Source organism: Chiloscyllium punctatum, chromosome 5 (genome assembly GCF_047496795.1).
Source record: "Chiloscyllium punctatum isolate Juve2018m chromosome 5, sChiPun1.3, whole genome shotgun sequence".
Taxonomy (NCBI): domain Eukaryota; kingdom Metazoa; phylum Chordata; class Chondrichthyes; order Orectolobiformes; family Hemiscylliidae; genus Chiloscyllium; species Chiloscyllium punctatum.
This window is the reverse complement of record NC_092743.1, coordinates 67,872,452-67,888,976: the sequence shown is the minus strand read 5'-3', so window position 1 is coordinate 67,888,976 and position 16,525 is coordinate 67,872,452. Positions and strand designations below refer to the sequence as shown.

General features: G+C 40.1%; 1 protein-coding gene across 4 annotated transcripts in view; it reads right to left on the bottom strand.

Annotated features, from left to right (window-relative positions):
- sntg1 (syntrophin, gamma 1) overlaps window positions 1-16,525 on the bottom strand; it is a 524,044-nt gene that overhangs the window by 53,987 nt on the left and 453,532 nt on the right. For all 4 annotated transcript variants that reach the window (XM_072570506.1, XM_072570505.1, XM_072570504.1 and 1 more), the window contains one exon: window positions 7,796-7,912. In XM_072570506.1, the coding sequence (XP_072426607.1) occupies window positions 7,796-7,912 (117 nt within the window). The remainder of the gene's footprint in view (window positions 1-7,795; window positions 7,913-16,525) is intronic.

Here is a 16,525-nt window from a genome sequence, read left to right as displayed (position 1 = left end):
ATGAGCTGCCAGAGGATATGGTGGAGGCTGGTACAATTGCAACATTTAAGAGGCATTTGGATTGCTATATGAATAGGAAGGGTTTGGAGGGATATGGACCGGGTGCTGGCAGATGGGACTAGATTGGGTTGGGATATTTGGTCGGCATGGACGGGTTGGATCGAAGGGTCTGTTTCCATGCTGTACATCTCTATGACTCTAAGTGAAAAAGTTGATTGATGAGGGAAGGGCTGTAGATGTCATATACATGGACTTCAGTAAGGTTTTGGTAAGGTTACCCATGATAGGCTGATAGATAAAGTGAAGACACACGGGGTCCAGGGTGTACTAGCTAGATGGATAGAGAACTGGCTGGGCAACAGGAGACGGGTAGTAGCAGAAGGGGGTTTCTTCAAATGGAGACCTGTGACCAGTGGTGCTCCAAAAGGATCCATGCTGGGACCACTATTGTTTGTGACATGCATAAATGATTTGAAGGAAGGTCTAGGTGGTCTGATTAGCACGTTTGCAGATAACATGAAGATTAGTGGAGTAGCAGATAGTGAATGGGACTGTTAGAGAATTGGGCAGAGAAATGGCAGATAGAGTTCAATCCGGGCAAATGTGTGGTGATGCATGGATCCAATTCAAGACCGAACTATGCAGTAAATGGAAAAGCCTTGGGGAAAGTTGATATACAGAGAGATCTGGGTGCTCAGGGCCATTACACCCTGAAGGTGCCAATGCAGGTCGAGAAGTGGTCAAGAAGGCATACAGCATGCTTTCCTTTATCGGACGGGGTATTGAGTACAAGAGCTGGCAGGCCATCTTATAGTTGTATAGGACTTTGGCTGAGTCACATTTGGGATACTGCATACAATTCTGGTCACCACATTACCAAAAGGATGTGGATGCTTTTGAGAGGGTGCAGAGAAGGTTCACCAGGATGTTGCCTGGTATGGAAGGTGCTAGCTATGAAGAGAGGTTGAGTAAATTAGGATTATTTTCATTAGAAAGACAGAGGTTGTGGGGGGGGGAACCTGATTGAGGTCTACAAAATCATGAGAGGTATAGATTGGGAAAAAGCTTTTTGCTATCCACCCTGAGTCGGGGACTCAATTACTAACGATCACAAGTTCAAGATAAGAGGGGAAACGTTTAAGGGAGATATGCTTGGAAAACTCTTTATGCAGAGGGTGGTGGGTGCCTGGAATGTGTTGCCAGTGGAGGTGGTAGAGGCGAGCAGGATGGTATCATTTAAGATGTATCTAGACAGATACATGAATGGACAGGGAGCAGTGGGATATGGATCCATAGAAAATAGACGACAGGTTTAGATTGAGCATCTGGATCAGCGCAGGCTTGGAGGGCTGAAGGGCCTGTTCCTGTCCTGTAATTTTCTTTGTTCTATCTCATTCCCCAGGTTTGAATATGGCACCAGCAGTGTGAATGCGGATAGTCCAAGCAGTGGTGAGCACATCCATTTCTTATGCTGTGCAATTAATAAGATGGGCATTGTGGAGCTTAAAGACACAACTGACAAGGTGAATAATGAAGGTTTGGGTGCAAAAAGATGGGTCCATGGCCACTGGGTTGCCACGATCCTCACTGGAAAAAACACTCCTCCAAGTTATAATCTCAGACCAAGTCCCTAACTGGGTGGATGTATAAAAATGAGATTCAAAGGACTTAGTAAGAGATTAAAGCATGATTTGAATAAAAAACACAAGAACTGCTCTATAATTTAGAACAGCAGTAGAATCCACAAAACATGAACAATGTATTTCTAATTCCCAGAATTAACAAGTAATCAATATAAGTAATATACTGTGATTGAATACCCCCACACAGCACATGTAAAAATATCAAATGCAATCAAATACAGATCCCATAGATATCTCAGAAACTGCTCTCAGAAATTAATGACACAGCTGATCACCAAATTTCATTAATATTCACAAGAAATCACATTTTTACACACTTGCCAAACTGGGATTAAGACCACCTCTCAAAAGCTATCCAAGATGCACTGTCTCAATAACTGTTGCTATTCCGGTCCATTGCTTCTCTACCCTGGGTTGATGCACCATGAACTCTGAAAGTTGCACTCCAGTACTTTTGCAGAGACGCAACTCCAACTTTTCACTGACAGCAAACTTCATATTCAAAACTACCTTAGGTTCTCCCTGAGCTCTGAGTTTGCTCAATTGTAACAAACAAATACAGCTTGTGGCTTTTCAATCCTCAACTCTCAGACTTATTAATGGAACAAAGATTCTTCCCAGTCTGCACAGCTTCCAGAACATTCCTGGCCCTGAAACCTGGAGCTATTTACCTGCTGGATGAATTCACTGAGCACTGCAATGATACAAAGTTTGTGTTGTTCAGTTGGCTTTACCAGCCCAGTTAAATAGAGTTTAACTCTACCTCTGTTTCTTTCTCCAACTCACCAACCTTCAGTTCCTGTCTGCAATCTTTTGAACTGCTCTTTCATGGCCCCAAAGCAGTCCTGAGGGACTAGTTAAAAAACTTGCAATATGCCCTAGATTTATTGTAAAGACTAACTGAATGGTGACACCTAGCAATGTTTACAATTATTTGACCTATCATCACTACATTCTCACAGAACAAAAGGTTTGTTCAGTACAAAATAAAAAGGATATAACGAGAGGATATCATTACAACTATCTCTTTCTGTCATTTATATGGCTGCATCGTAATTGGAGGTCATCTTCCATGTCAAATTATTGCCTTTGCTCAAACAATGTGAACTATAGGAATTTTACAGGAAGGTGTCCCCAAGGCTGATTTTAAACTTATGCCTTATCTACAGTGACGAGAGATTTTTTTAAAAATCCAGTAAGATCTACAATAGTGTTACTTTGCAACCTTTTCCTTTCTTGGAAAATAACTCTCTGTGCAATTTTATTATTGTGCCATAATAAATGCTCAGCCTTTCATGACCATCAGCATATTCCACAGAACTGGGGTGTTTAAGTCAGCATTGATTGAAAACTCCATCAAAATTACCACTCCTATTATGACGAGAAATCATCTACTTTATCCTCATCTCCTATTTTACTCACTTTCAGCTAAATATGAAAACTTTTATTTGTCCTGTTCCAATACCGATACAATACTGACATCTAACTGACAATGTGGAAAATTTTCCAGGTACGTCCTTTACACAAAAGCAAGACAAATCCAATTACCAGCCAATCACTATACTCTCGAGCATCAGTAAAGTGATCTAAGGTGTCATCAACAATGCTTTCAAGTAGCATCTGCTCAGCAACAACTTTCTCAATGATGCCCAATTTAGGTTCTTCCAGGATCACACAGCTCCTGACATCATTATAGCTTTACTTCAAACATGGACAAATTGTAGAGGTGAGGTGAGAGTGACAGCTTTTAATATCAAAACCACATTTGACCAAGTGGGGCATGAAGAAGTCTTATGAAAACAGTAACCATCGGTTTGGAAGGGAAAATTCACCACATGGAGAGTTGGAATGGCAGTCAAACCTAGCACAAAGGAAGATGATTGTAGCTGTTGGACGTTAGTCATCTCAGCTCCAGAACATCTTTACAGGAGTTCCATTGGGTACTGTCTAAGACTGAATAATTTCTAGCTGCTTCATCAACGTCATTCCCTCCATTACAACATCACAAGTGGGAATGATTGCTGATGACTTTTCAATATTCAGCATGCCTCACAACTCTTCAGATACTGAAGTAGTCCATGTCCATATGAAACAAGGCTTCCAAGTGGTAAGTCACATCCCATCACACAAATGCCAGGCAATGACCATCTTCAATAAGAAACAACCTAACCACTGCTCCTTGACACTCAGTGGCATTACCATCACTGAATCTCCCACTATCAATTTCCTAGGGGTTACTATCGACCAGAAACTCAACTGGATTTAATATATAATTACAGTAACTACAAGAGTAGGTCAGTGGCTAGGAATACTGCAGTGAGTAACTCACCTCCTGACTCTCCAAAGCCTTCCATCATCTACATAGCACAAGCCAGGAGTTTGAAGGAATATTCCCCACTTGTCTAGATGGGTACAGCTCCAACAACATTCAAGAAGCTTGACATCATTCAGGACAAAGGAACCTGCTTGATCAGTATCACATCAACAAATATCCACTCCTTCCATCAGCAATACTCAGTAGCAGCAGTGTGTACTATCTACAAGATGCACTGCAGAAATTCACCAAAGATCAACCAAAGATCCTTGGACACCATGTTCCAAACTCTCAGCAATTTCCATCTGGAAGGACAAAGGCAGCAGATACATGAGACACTATTAACTGCAAGTTCCCCTCCAGATCACTTATCATCTTGACTTCTAAATATGTTAGCTTTCCTTCATTATGCTGGGTCAAAATCCTGCAAATCCCTCCATAAGAGTATTGTGGACTGCAAGGGTAGAAGAAAGCAGCTCACTACTAACTTCTTAAGCTTAGTTAGGGACTGGTAATAAATGCTGGCCAGTCAGCAAAGGCTTCATTCTGTAAGTTAATAAAACACATGATACCAGTCCACTTTCTCACAACTGAAATCTGTTGTTCCGAAATATGCCTTCAGTGCCATTTTCTTTCAATTATCTGTTGTGCTGACTCAATGTGTACTTGTACACAAGGTGCAAACAGAACAATCTTCCAAACTGCTCAACAGTTATCAAAATCCATTTTAAGGATTCAAAAAATGTGTTCCAATATTCTTCAGTTCTCAATTTTCCAAATGAAATAAGTTTCATCCCAGCATCATCACCATCTTTCTTATATGTATTGCACTGATTAAGATGTGGACTCACATCAGGCAGCTAATTTTGAACTAACTTTATTTATATCTTCACAGCAGAAAAGGCAAGGTAACATGCTAAGATCTTGCAATATCCCACAATCACAAACTGCAACATGATAAGTTACCCATGTGCTGAAGTCCGAGGTTTTAATCTTGCACAGAAAATTTATAGAACTCTCAACTATTTGATGGCAGGCCAAGGAATTTGTGGTAACTTCTTCCACAAGTGGATCATTAGGAAATATCAAATTGTGACTTTGGTCATCCAAGCTAACATACTGAACCTATACCTTGACAGATCCATTCCTGGTTGCATCACAACTATTCACACTGTTTCAGTTCCAATCCAATGAATGAACTTTGAACCTCAACATCAATATTCCTGCTCCAGTCATGTTTCTTTAAAGTTACTTTATTTCAAAAATTCCAGCATCTGCGGTAATTTTTAACTTGAAGGCACTTTATTCAAAAGATCTAAGTAATGTAAAAAATCTGGCAGGTGAACTGGAGAAGCACTTCTTTTCCCAGAACTGGCATCCCTTCCTTTAACTTTTAGTGCAGCAAACGAGAAACTAAAATTAAAGTACATTAGAAATAGTTTAATCAAAAAGATTATTTTTGTGGGAGGAAAGATCATGAACAATTTTATTTCTTTTTCTAATGAAGCAGCTAATAAACTATAGAATTGAAGACCATGTCAAAAGACCAAGGCAAAATTATCTGGCATTCATTTTTGCTTACTAATTTTTAACAAAATCTGGATCATTATTAGTTCATCAACCAAGTTATTCTAATTATATTTTGAATTATTTCTGAAAGGATGGATTAATAATGTGCTTCGTTTAAATGGTAAATTTTGTTCATAGGCTGTTATTTCAGAAGATGTTTACAAATCATTAGTTTGGCAGCATGAAGGAGCAACAACATGAAGAATGGGGTACAGGAGATTTTATTTCATTTATAACTAAAAAGAAGTTATCGTCAATGCAACATGAAACAACCATAACTTAGAAAGTAACAAAAGCGGTGTCCCCACCTCTGAGCCAGGAGGCCTGGGTTCAAGTTCCACCTGCTACAGAGGTATGTAATATTTGAACAGGTTGATCTGAAAATACTAGAAAGCAATCAATGATTCCAAAAGGAAACTGGATGGGAACTTGAAGGAAATAAACCTGGAGGCCTATGGGGATTAATCTGCAGACTGGGCTTAATGAATTGAATGGGTTTCTTCCATGCTGTAAATGACTCTGTGCAAGGTATTTACAAAGCCATAGAAGAAAAGCTGTTGAACTCAAATAGCCTCCATTGCAATAGTCTTGAACTGCAGTTTAGGAGTCACCAATATATTGAGGAAATTTCCCGGTAAGAAAGATCCGTTCTGTTTAATTGTCATGATTGGAACTGGTCTTTAAATATCCTGCTCTTCAATTTTCTAAACAATCTGTTCAGAGATGTTGTTACATACCTCTGGAGCAGGTGGATTTGAACCTGGCTCAGAGGTAGGGGTACTAACACTGCACCACAATAGGCTCTTGTGCTAAAACAAAACTATCAGTAATTGTTGAAGAAATACCTCTGCTGGGCTGTTTTGATTCATAATCCAGCACTATAGCATCTGCTTAACCAGCTTCAATAGAGTTCATTCTTAATCTTTAAAGTAAGGGTCATTTATAATGAATGCTGACTGAGTTTCAAAAGTTAAAATGATCTCCCTCTAATTTTCTTTCTGGCTGTGTCAGTCTCCCATGTCTGTGTGTAGCAACAACATATAGAACCAGAAGTCAATGCTGTGATCAGTGTGCTGATTCTAATTACCATACATAGAGACTGGCACGACTGATCATGCGTGCGTTCGCACAACTTAGAAGGAATGTTGGTACAGGGTCCCAGTCTGATTATCAACTTAAGAACCTATTGATGGATAAAATTCATTAAAGAGGTTAGCTCCTGGAGAAAATTTAAAAACATTTTTGTTTTCATCAGTGGACTTTATTAGATTTTCATCTCCATATGGCATTTGAGGTTTTCTCACAGTGGATGCTGGATAAATTGCCATGGGTTTGGCATGGAGATTATAAGGGGCTATAGTATGGTGAAGAGCATGAAGGACTAGTTGGCCTCAAATCTTGTAAGAACAATGGTGCAAAGTCCCAGAGAATTGAGGTAGGCTCCGACCCACACTCCCTCAAACATGAGCTCTCCTCCATGCATAACAACACTCAATTTCTAGGATTAACAAGCTCAATTCCATACCACTCCCCTGAAGGAAAATCTTGCATTTTGAGGTGTTTTTCATTAAAGCAGATACAAAACGTTGGAAAGTTTCTTGATTGCAACTGTGCTCACTTTGCTGCAATTTGCCCTTCTATTTTAGAAACAACATAAGGATTGAGTATGTAACAATTAAAATCTTAATGACAGGGAAGTTCTTTTTAGAAAAAAAATAAGAGATTGTTATTCACAAGGGGCCAAATAGACATTGAAGCACAGCAATAGGCTTTCATGAGCAAGGCTAGGCAGTTGTTCTGTTAATGAAACAATAGTGTTCAAAGAACATGTCTAGCGATTACACTGTAGTTGTATTCAGTTTTTCAATACTTCTGACTACAGTAGCAAGCTCAGCAGCAACAATAATTAGCAACAAGATCATTAGCACTCTTTAGTCTTCGATCAATTTATCTAACAGTAAAATTTGCATTGATTTATGTTATACATTTTTGATTGATTATATGCTCTTGGAATAAAGACATGCCTCAATTTACATCTGCATTAGAATTACACTTAGCCTAGACTTCTTAAAAGGTAAATAAATTATTTCTCTTTCACGACTCAAAGGATAAAATGTATAAATGCAGGTCATAACATTGAATTCACATTATACAGTGTGTGTCAGTATACTACCTCATCATACTCAATAAAACACATTGGCTACATATTTTCAACTGCATATTAAGTTAAAAATGTATGCTGAAGTCAAAACTGAACAATATTACATACCGGAGGTGCTGTAAATTTGTAGAGGCAAGAGCCTCTCACAGCTAAATACTTTGGTGTATACAGTTTATCTTGCAATGAGTCTGGCTCCCGGTCTTCTACCCAGCCCATGTAGATTATCTGACAAAAAGAAATCAACAATATTGACTGGTGTTACATTTTACTAACTTGAGGGTGCAGTTAAAATGATGTATAAGGCAGTTACTGAAAAAACATTCCATATCACATGAGTTCTTCTGCTCATGAAAGCCTTTTAGGTGAATCATTAGTGTACACTTCAAACTGAATTAGTTTTCTTCAGCCTTAAGGGTATAGAAATGTTTGTAAAACTATAATTTGTGCTTAAATCACATTTTAATTTCCAAAAATCAATTCTTTAGACTGTTCTCAATACATTTTTCACTCTATTTGCCATTAACATATTTTGGAGTTATGAAAAGAAATAACACTAAGTCTAATTGTGCTTTGTACCATGGGCTAGAGATTTCTGGATCTGTCAGTACTGAGTTGGTGGCAATGAGTAGTTTGGAAAATGACATAGAAAGGCATCAGGAATCCAACATTTCCCCATTACCATGTTACTCTCCAAGCAATGGCAAGGGTGGCAGATCTGTCACCTGCTGGAGGACCAACTGAGTTCTTAATATTAACAATTAATGGCCATTTCCCATGTCGTATGGGAAGGGGCCGATATCAGATGGGCCTGCCACTACAGAAAACCACCACATAAAGCATATGGACTTCCAGAGGATTAACATATTCTTTCTCTGCAGATACTCTACGGTCTGTGGAGGCATTGCCCCTACGGGCAATAGTCAGCACCATGATTGACAATGAAGCTGCCTGCCCTCAGTGAACCCTTTCACCAATCCCATGTCTCATCCTCATCCTGTGGTTACAGTCCAAACAATGACCACCACCAACAGTTCTGTTATTGAAGCTGCTAACCTGCTGATCCATTGTTTGAGCTGGCATCTTTCTGCTCGTCTGAGTCGTGCCACCCAAAAAAATTGGGTTACCGCTGCTTTTAGCCCAGGCAGGGGAACATCTGCTATCTCTTCAAAACTTTGTCCACAACGTTACTAACAAGATCAGTACTGGGAAATTTTTAGAAGCATAATTTCTAAATGATGTTATGATACTAGCTTTTCTAAATTATTTTATTCATTTATTCCAGTATTCTTGTGATGCAAATACATGCTGCTTCCAGTTAACCCAATCCCTTTAATTGAGAATTCTCATCAACATTCATTAAACTTAATTATGAACTATCAAAAAAATTCAAGAGTTTGAGGTTGATTTTCTTCTGCTATGCCACAGGTGATAGAAGAGAATTAAAGAAAATCAGGTGGCGCTACAATGCTCTCTTGCCCCAAAATTTCAATGACCATCATTGACCCATGTTACCTCCCATTTCCCTCAATCCTCTCAGAAGACAAGGTACCAATTGCCATTTCCTAGTTCTTAGGTTGTAAGAAGATGAGAGTCAACATCCAAGTTGATTTGACTATTCTGCACCTGGCACGAGCAGTTGAAGAAACTAATAATAGAAGCATAGCTCTTGTGCAGGTGGTGGAAAGTGGCTATCCTTTTGAGAAAGAGAGTGTGGTAGTACATATATTTCCCAATTTTCAAGCCCTAATTGCTTTTGTTTTAATATGTAACTGTCATCAGAAAGAGTGTTCTTTCTGATCTCACATGCATTCTGCCATCAGATCAGCTCCACACAAACTGGACACAATCACCCTGCTGGCATTGGACTATCAGCCTCCTGAATTATACCTGCCCTCCCCATCCTGGGAATGGACTCGTCTGGATAAGGACCTCCGTTATAATCATCCCACTTTAGGAACATATGGATCCTTGGGTCACTTATCGGGCGCTCACCACCTCCCTGAGTCTGGAAAGGAGACCCTTAAAATTGGTTCACTGTCCAGATTTTAATCAGACATTTCTGAGTCTACAGCCTCCCCTGTAATCCTCCTTGTCTGAAAGAAAACCAATACTGTCAGGGTAAAATGTGCTGCTGAGGAGTCCACAGCATTGAGAGTAACAAGAGCACTTACAAATTTATTCCACACTAACAGACACACAAATGAGCTCTCAGTTCATTGGCAAAAAGCAATAACCATGATCTATCTCCCTCCCCTCCCAATTCAGCAGTTTTTAATGGGCAACATTAATCTAGATGTCAATGTTCCTTCAGTATCTTCTCTCCCAAACAGTATTGTGGGTCTACCTACAGCACGCAGAGTGCAATGGTTCAGGAAGGCTGCTCACCATCACCTTCTCAAGAGAAACTAGGGATGGGCAATAACTACTGGCCCAGGCAGTGACACCCACCCTTTGGATGAATAAAAACAATAAAATTCTCCTAATAATTGTCTAATATGATGTTTTAGTCCAAACTTGCAAAATTTCGACCTGCGTTGAAACTATTTTGGCCATAACACCTTGATTGTCATTTCTGGCAGTTAAGCAATTAATAATGCTCAAACTATCCGACCCCAAGTTTTTTGCAAGAATTATGAATAAGAAGAGTTTTCCCCTTCATGTTGTTCTATATATCAAGGCTGTTTTGACTCCTACATCTACTGACCCATTATGGCTCGATATCTTTCAAAGTCCAAGGTAAATAACAATCAGTCAGTCTATGATTTGGTTATTAATTGAGACAGAATCTAGCACTTTTTGAGGTTTGAATTTCACACCTTTTGCCCACTTCTTCAGTAGAAATACTTTATCTGGAATGGCTGAGCAGTGATTCCACACATGTGCTCCCTAGACTCCCACACAATTGACCATATTAATTTCTTGCAAAATCTTTTTTAACTATCAGCCAAGTCACTTCATCTTTTATATAATAGGGAATATAAGCTCACCTCTTTGTAGAAGTTGGGTGCATTTTGTGTTGCAGTGCTGCCAAAAACACGAGGGGGTGCAGGGGGTGGGGCGGGTGCGGTGCATCTAAAATCTAACAGATGGCTTCTCAGATGCTCACCTTTTCTCCACCCAGCTGATCATTTTTTGGCCACTTAACAGACATAATCAAAGCTGTCAGTACTTTACTCACAGACCTCTACCAGGCAGTCAGATCGGAATCTTTAGCTGTGAAAGATGGGGCGAGCAAGGGGAGGAAACCACATACGTGAGACCCAGGCATCCAACATTGAAAGCAATGAATAGGTGTGAATCCAGTTTATGAGAAAGCAATGCAGCTTTCAAGGAAACTAAGTACAGTTTTAAGGATACAGATTGTAATAAGAAATTTGAAGTAATTTTCATATAAAATTAGAGGGAAGTCAATGTGCAATGTATGCTGCATCTACACAAAGAAAATAGTCAAAGGACTGTGCAAATTTAATGGTAATAACCAATTTAAATCAATCGAAAGAACTAAAATGCACTCACCATAGGCTCTTCATCAGTTAGTAGGGTGTTTGAATAAAAAGGGCCACAATAAAAGGCAAGTTTGCAAAAGTCAAATGTACTCAGTTTGGCTCTTGGACAGCAGTCAAACGACCATACAGCCCAAAGAATTTATGTCCTGGTTTTTGTGTGAATCCTGTCTGTGTGGAGTTTGCACACTCTCCCTGTGTCTGCGTGGGTTTCTTCTGGTAACTCCAGTTTTCTCCCAGTCCAAAAATTGCAGGTTAGACGGATTGGCCATACTATATTGCCCATAGTGTCCGGGAAATACAGGCTAGGTGGGTTAGCAATAGAAAATCTATGATTAAAGGGATAGGGTTGGGGGTGACGGGGGGCACAGTTGTGTGTGTCTGGGTTTGATGCTCTTCAGAGGGTTGGTGTGGACTGTTTAGGCTGAATGGCCTGCTTCCACATTATGAAATACTGATGGCATCAAAGGGTCCATGGAGATGGATCAGAAATATGGCATTGAGATAGAGGATTAGCTAAGATCATATTAAATGTTTGAGCAGGCTCAAAGGGTGAAAATAGCCTACCCCTCCTCCTATTGCTATACAGTAGTCAATTTCAGGAATGTGACTTAGTGAAATCTCTTACACGCATCTCTAAACAAAATCACAATAGTAAGACCATCTTAAGAATGATTGTGGGTTACTACTTCTTTTGCAGCATGTCTTTCCTGAATTTGTAGGTTGTGATGTGGTCAACTATATTCCAAATTTACTGAAGGATGCAAATGTTTCTCCTTGAAATGTACACTTAGAACAGAAATGAATGATCTCTTGTATTTTTCAAAAGATAACAATATTTCCCAATTATAGTTTTGACACACTTTAAGGGAGTAGGCTAAATAAAAGGAGTTTTCCACAAATGCTTTCCTCCTTTAAAATGCTGAATATTCTTTGCACAAACTCTTAATAAAGGTTCTGGAAGTTAATTTTTTCATGATGTGCACACCTGGAGGATTTCATCAATAGCTTTATTTAAAAACCTACTTTGATTTAGAATTGTAATAATGTTTTCCCAAGGAGGATATAAAACACTAATATAAATTTGTCATGCTGTTAGGTCACAGGCCATTTACACTGGATAAAATTTATGGCTTTAGCACAAATGTTGACAGTATATCAATATTATAATCAAATGAAAAAAATACAACAGCATATACTGATCAACGAATGACATTGATCAATTGGGAGTCAAAACAGAACCACCTACAAGTTGCTCTCCAAAACAATTACCATCGTGACATGGAAATAAATTGCTGTACCTTCAGTGTTGCTGGGCCAATATCTCAGAATTCCCTCCCTAAAATGGCATTGTGGGTCTGCCTACACCAAATGGACAGCAGTAGTTGCAGAAGGTAGTTGAGCACCATCTTCTCAAAGTCAATTAGGGATGGGAAATAAACGCTAGCACAGTCATTGATGCCCATGTCACATGAACGAATTTTAAAAATGACGGAAAAAGAGAGAATTTGTTTTCGATTAATCCTTTCATTGACCACACACATTTTAGTCTATCATAAACTTCAACCTTTTCTATTGTTTCCTGAGTGAAAAGTTCTGCACAATTCCTCATTGAACCCCACAGTGAATGAAGTAAAATACCAAAGTAGTCGGTCAATTGTATTTTTTCAACTTTGGCCAACTAGTACAGGTACACAATCCTTTATCCGAAATCCTTGGGGCCAGTTGTTTTTCGGAATTCTTCGGATTTCGGAATAAATGACATTTTTACAGTGAAATAAAGAAAAGTACCTAACAGCAGTCAGATGTGTGAACAGTATGAGCTCTGAGACATAACTGACACCTGCCAGTGTGGGCTATGCCGCTACGTCACATCTGAGTGACGTGGTTTGAATGGGACGGGAGTTGGGTCACGTGTTCGCACACCACAATGACGCTCCACACTCCAAGAAAAAAAATTCAGACTTTGGACTTTTGGACAAAGGATTGTGTACCTGTAATTTTTCCACAAGCATTCGTCCAAAGTACATTTTCTTGGTTATAGAGTCATAGAGATGTACAGCATGGATACAGACCCTTCAGTCCAACTTGTCCATGCCGACCAGATATCGCAACCCAATCTAGTCTCATCTGCCAGCGCCTGGCCCATATCCCTCCAAACCCTTCCGATTCATATACCCATCCAAATGCCTCTTAAATGTTGCAACTGTACCAGCCTCCACCACTTCCTCTGGCAGCTCATTCCATACACGTACCACCTTCTGCATGAAAACGTTGCCCCTTAGGTCTCTTTTATATTTTTCCTCTCTCACCCTAAACCTATGCCCTCTAGTTTTGGACTCGCCGACCCCAGGGAAAAGACTTTGTCTATTTATCCTATCCATGCCCCTCATAATTTTGTAAACCTCTATAAGGTCACCCTTCAGCCTCTGACGCTCCAGGGAAAACACCCCAACCTGTTCAGCCTCTCCCTGTAGCTCAGATCGTCCAACCCTGGCAACATCCTTGTAAATCTTTTCTGAACCCTTTCAAGTTTCACAACATCTTTCCGATAGGAAGGAGACCACAATTGCACGCAATATTCCAACAGTGGCCGAACCAACGTCCTGTACAGCTGCAACATGACCTCCCAACTCCTGTAATCAATACTCTGACCAACAAAGGAAAGCATACCAAACGCCTTCTTCATTATCCTGTCTACCTGCAACTCCACTTTCAAGGAGCTATGAACCTGCACTCCAAGGTCTCTTAGTTCAGCAACAGTCCCTAGCACCTTACCATTAAATGCGTAAGTCCTGCTAAGATTTGCTTTTTCAAATGCAGCACCTCGCACTTATCTGAATTAAACTCCATCTGCCACTTCTCAGCGCATTGGCCCATCTGGTCAAGATCCTGTTGTAATCTGAGGTAACCCTTTTCGCTTTCCACTACACCTCCAATTTTGGTGTAATCTGCAAACTTACTAACTATACCTCTTATGCTCGCATCCAAATCATTTATGTAAATGATAAAAAGTAGAGGATCCAGCACCGATCCTTGTGGCACTCCACTGGTCACAGGCTTCCAGACTGAAAAACAACCTTCCACCACCACACTTTGTCTTCTACCATTGAGCCAGTTCTGTATCCAAATGGCTAGTTCTCCCTGTATTCCATGAGATCTAACCTAGCTCATCAGTCTCCCATGGGGAACCTTGTCGAATGCCTTACTGAAGTCCATATGGATCACATCTACCACTCTGCCCTCATCAATCCTCTTTGTTACTTCTTCAAAAAACTCAATCAAATTTGTGAGACATGATTTCCCACGCACAAAACCATGTTGACGATCCCTAATCAGTCCTTGCCTTTCCAAATACATGTACATCCTGTCCCTCAGGATTCCCTCCAACAACTTGCCCATCACCAAGGTCAGGCTCAATGGTCTATAGTTCCCTGGCTTGTCCTTACCACCCGTCTTGAACAGTGGCACCACGTTAGTCAACCTCCAATCTTCCGGCACCTCACCTGTGACTATCGATGCTACCAATATCTCAGCAAGAGGCCCAGCAATCACTTCCCTATCCTCCCACAGAGTTCCAGGGTACACCTGATCAGGTCCTGGGAACTTATCCACCTTTATGTGTTTCAAGACATCCAGCACTTCCTCCTCTGTAATATGGACATTTTTCAAGATGTCATCATCTATTTCCCTCCATTCTATATCTTTCATACGACAACACACTTATGATATGTAATATTCAAATTACTTGATTATATTTTTAAAAGAGCTCTACAATTTGACCTGTTACCTTTGATCACATTCCCACTCAAAATTACGCAATTTTGAAGTGAAGTAGTTCATCAATAAGCAATTAGTTACTATGTTTTGTTCCCAATCCTAATGGTGAACAAAAGAGATAGTGAAAAGGGGACATCATTGGATGAGCTGGCTTCAGGGAGATATATACACCCTTGTCAGTACCTCGCCAATTAAATGTTGGACATTAATATCCGTTAGGGACTTTCTTGACTTGTCCAAAATTAAGCCTCTTCAGTAGTCAATTGACAGCTACAATGGCTTCCATTTGCGCCAATTTGCAGGCAATTAGAGGTAGAGATGAGGGCAAGGGAGTGGATCTCTAAAAGCCACCCTCCTATATGTACCTCTGACCTCTGAATTCTTCCTCACTTTGATCCCCAATTCACAGAAACAAAAGAAAAATGTTGAGTTTCTCATCATTGGATCCCCTGAAGAGGAAGCCTTGATTGCCATGGTCTTTAGGATCAAGATGCTATTTGCGTCAGATTAGATAGCACTAACTGGTAAGCCAGTGAGCTCTTAACAAGCTGATTAGCATGTGACACAGCAAGTTCTTTTGGCAGTAGGGGCAACAAGTTGGTTGACACTTAACATCATTGAATCCCTACAGTTTTGAAGCAGGCCATTCAGCCCATCAGGACCACACCAACCCTCCGGAGTGCATTCCACCCAGACCCATTCCCTTATCCTATCCACAACTACACAATTGAAATGTGGAGCTTATTCAAAATACACCTACTGCGTGCCCTTGATAAGTATGTACCTGGCAGGTAGGACGGAAGTGGTCGAGCAAGGGAGCCGTGGTTTACTAAAGAAGTTGAATTTCTTGTCAAGTGGAGGAAGAAAGCTTTTGTTAGAATGAGATATGAAAACTCAGTTAGGGCACTTGAGAGTTACCAGTTAGCCAGGAAAGACTGAAAGAGAGAGCTAAGAAGAACCAGGAGAGGACATGAGAAGTCATTGGCAGATAGGATCAAGGAAAACCCTAAAGCTTTTGAAAGGTATTACCAGGAATAAAAGAATGACTAGAGTAAGGTTAGGGCCAATCAATCACAGTTGTGGAAAGATGTGAATGGAGTCTGAGGAGATCGGGGAAGTGCTTTATGATTATTTTTCATCAGTATTCACACTGGAATAAGACAATATTGTCGAGAAGAATACTGAGATGCAGGCTACTAGACTAGGTGGAATTGAGGTTCACAAGGAGAAGGTTTTTAGCAATTTTGAAAAGTGTGAAAATAGTTAAGGCCTGCCTTTACCTCTGACCTTTATATCGCCATTGTCTACAGGAATAGTGCCAGAGGACTGGAGGATAGCAAATGTTGTCTCCTTGTTCAAGAAGGGGAGAAAAGACAACCCTGGCAATAATAGACCAATAAGCCTTACTTCAGTTGTGAGTAAAGTGTTGGAAAATGTTATAAGAGGGAGGATTTATAATCTTCTAGAAAGGAATAAGTTGATTAGGGATAGTCAACATGGTTTTGTGAAGGATAGCTCATGCCTCACAAACCTTATTAAGTTCTTTGAGAAGGTG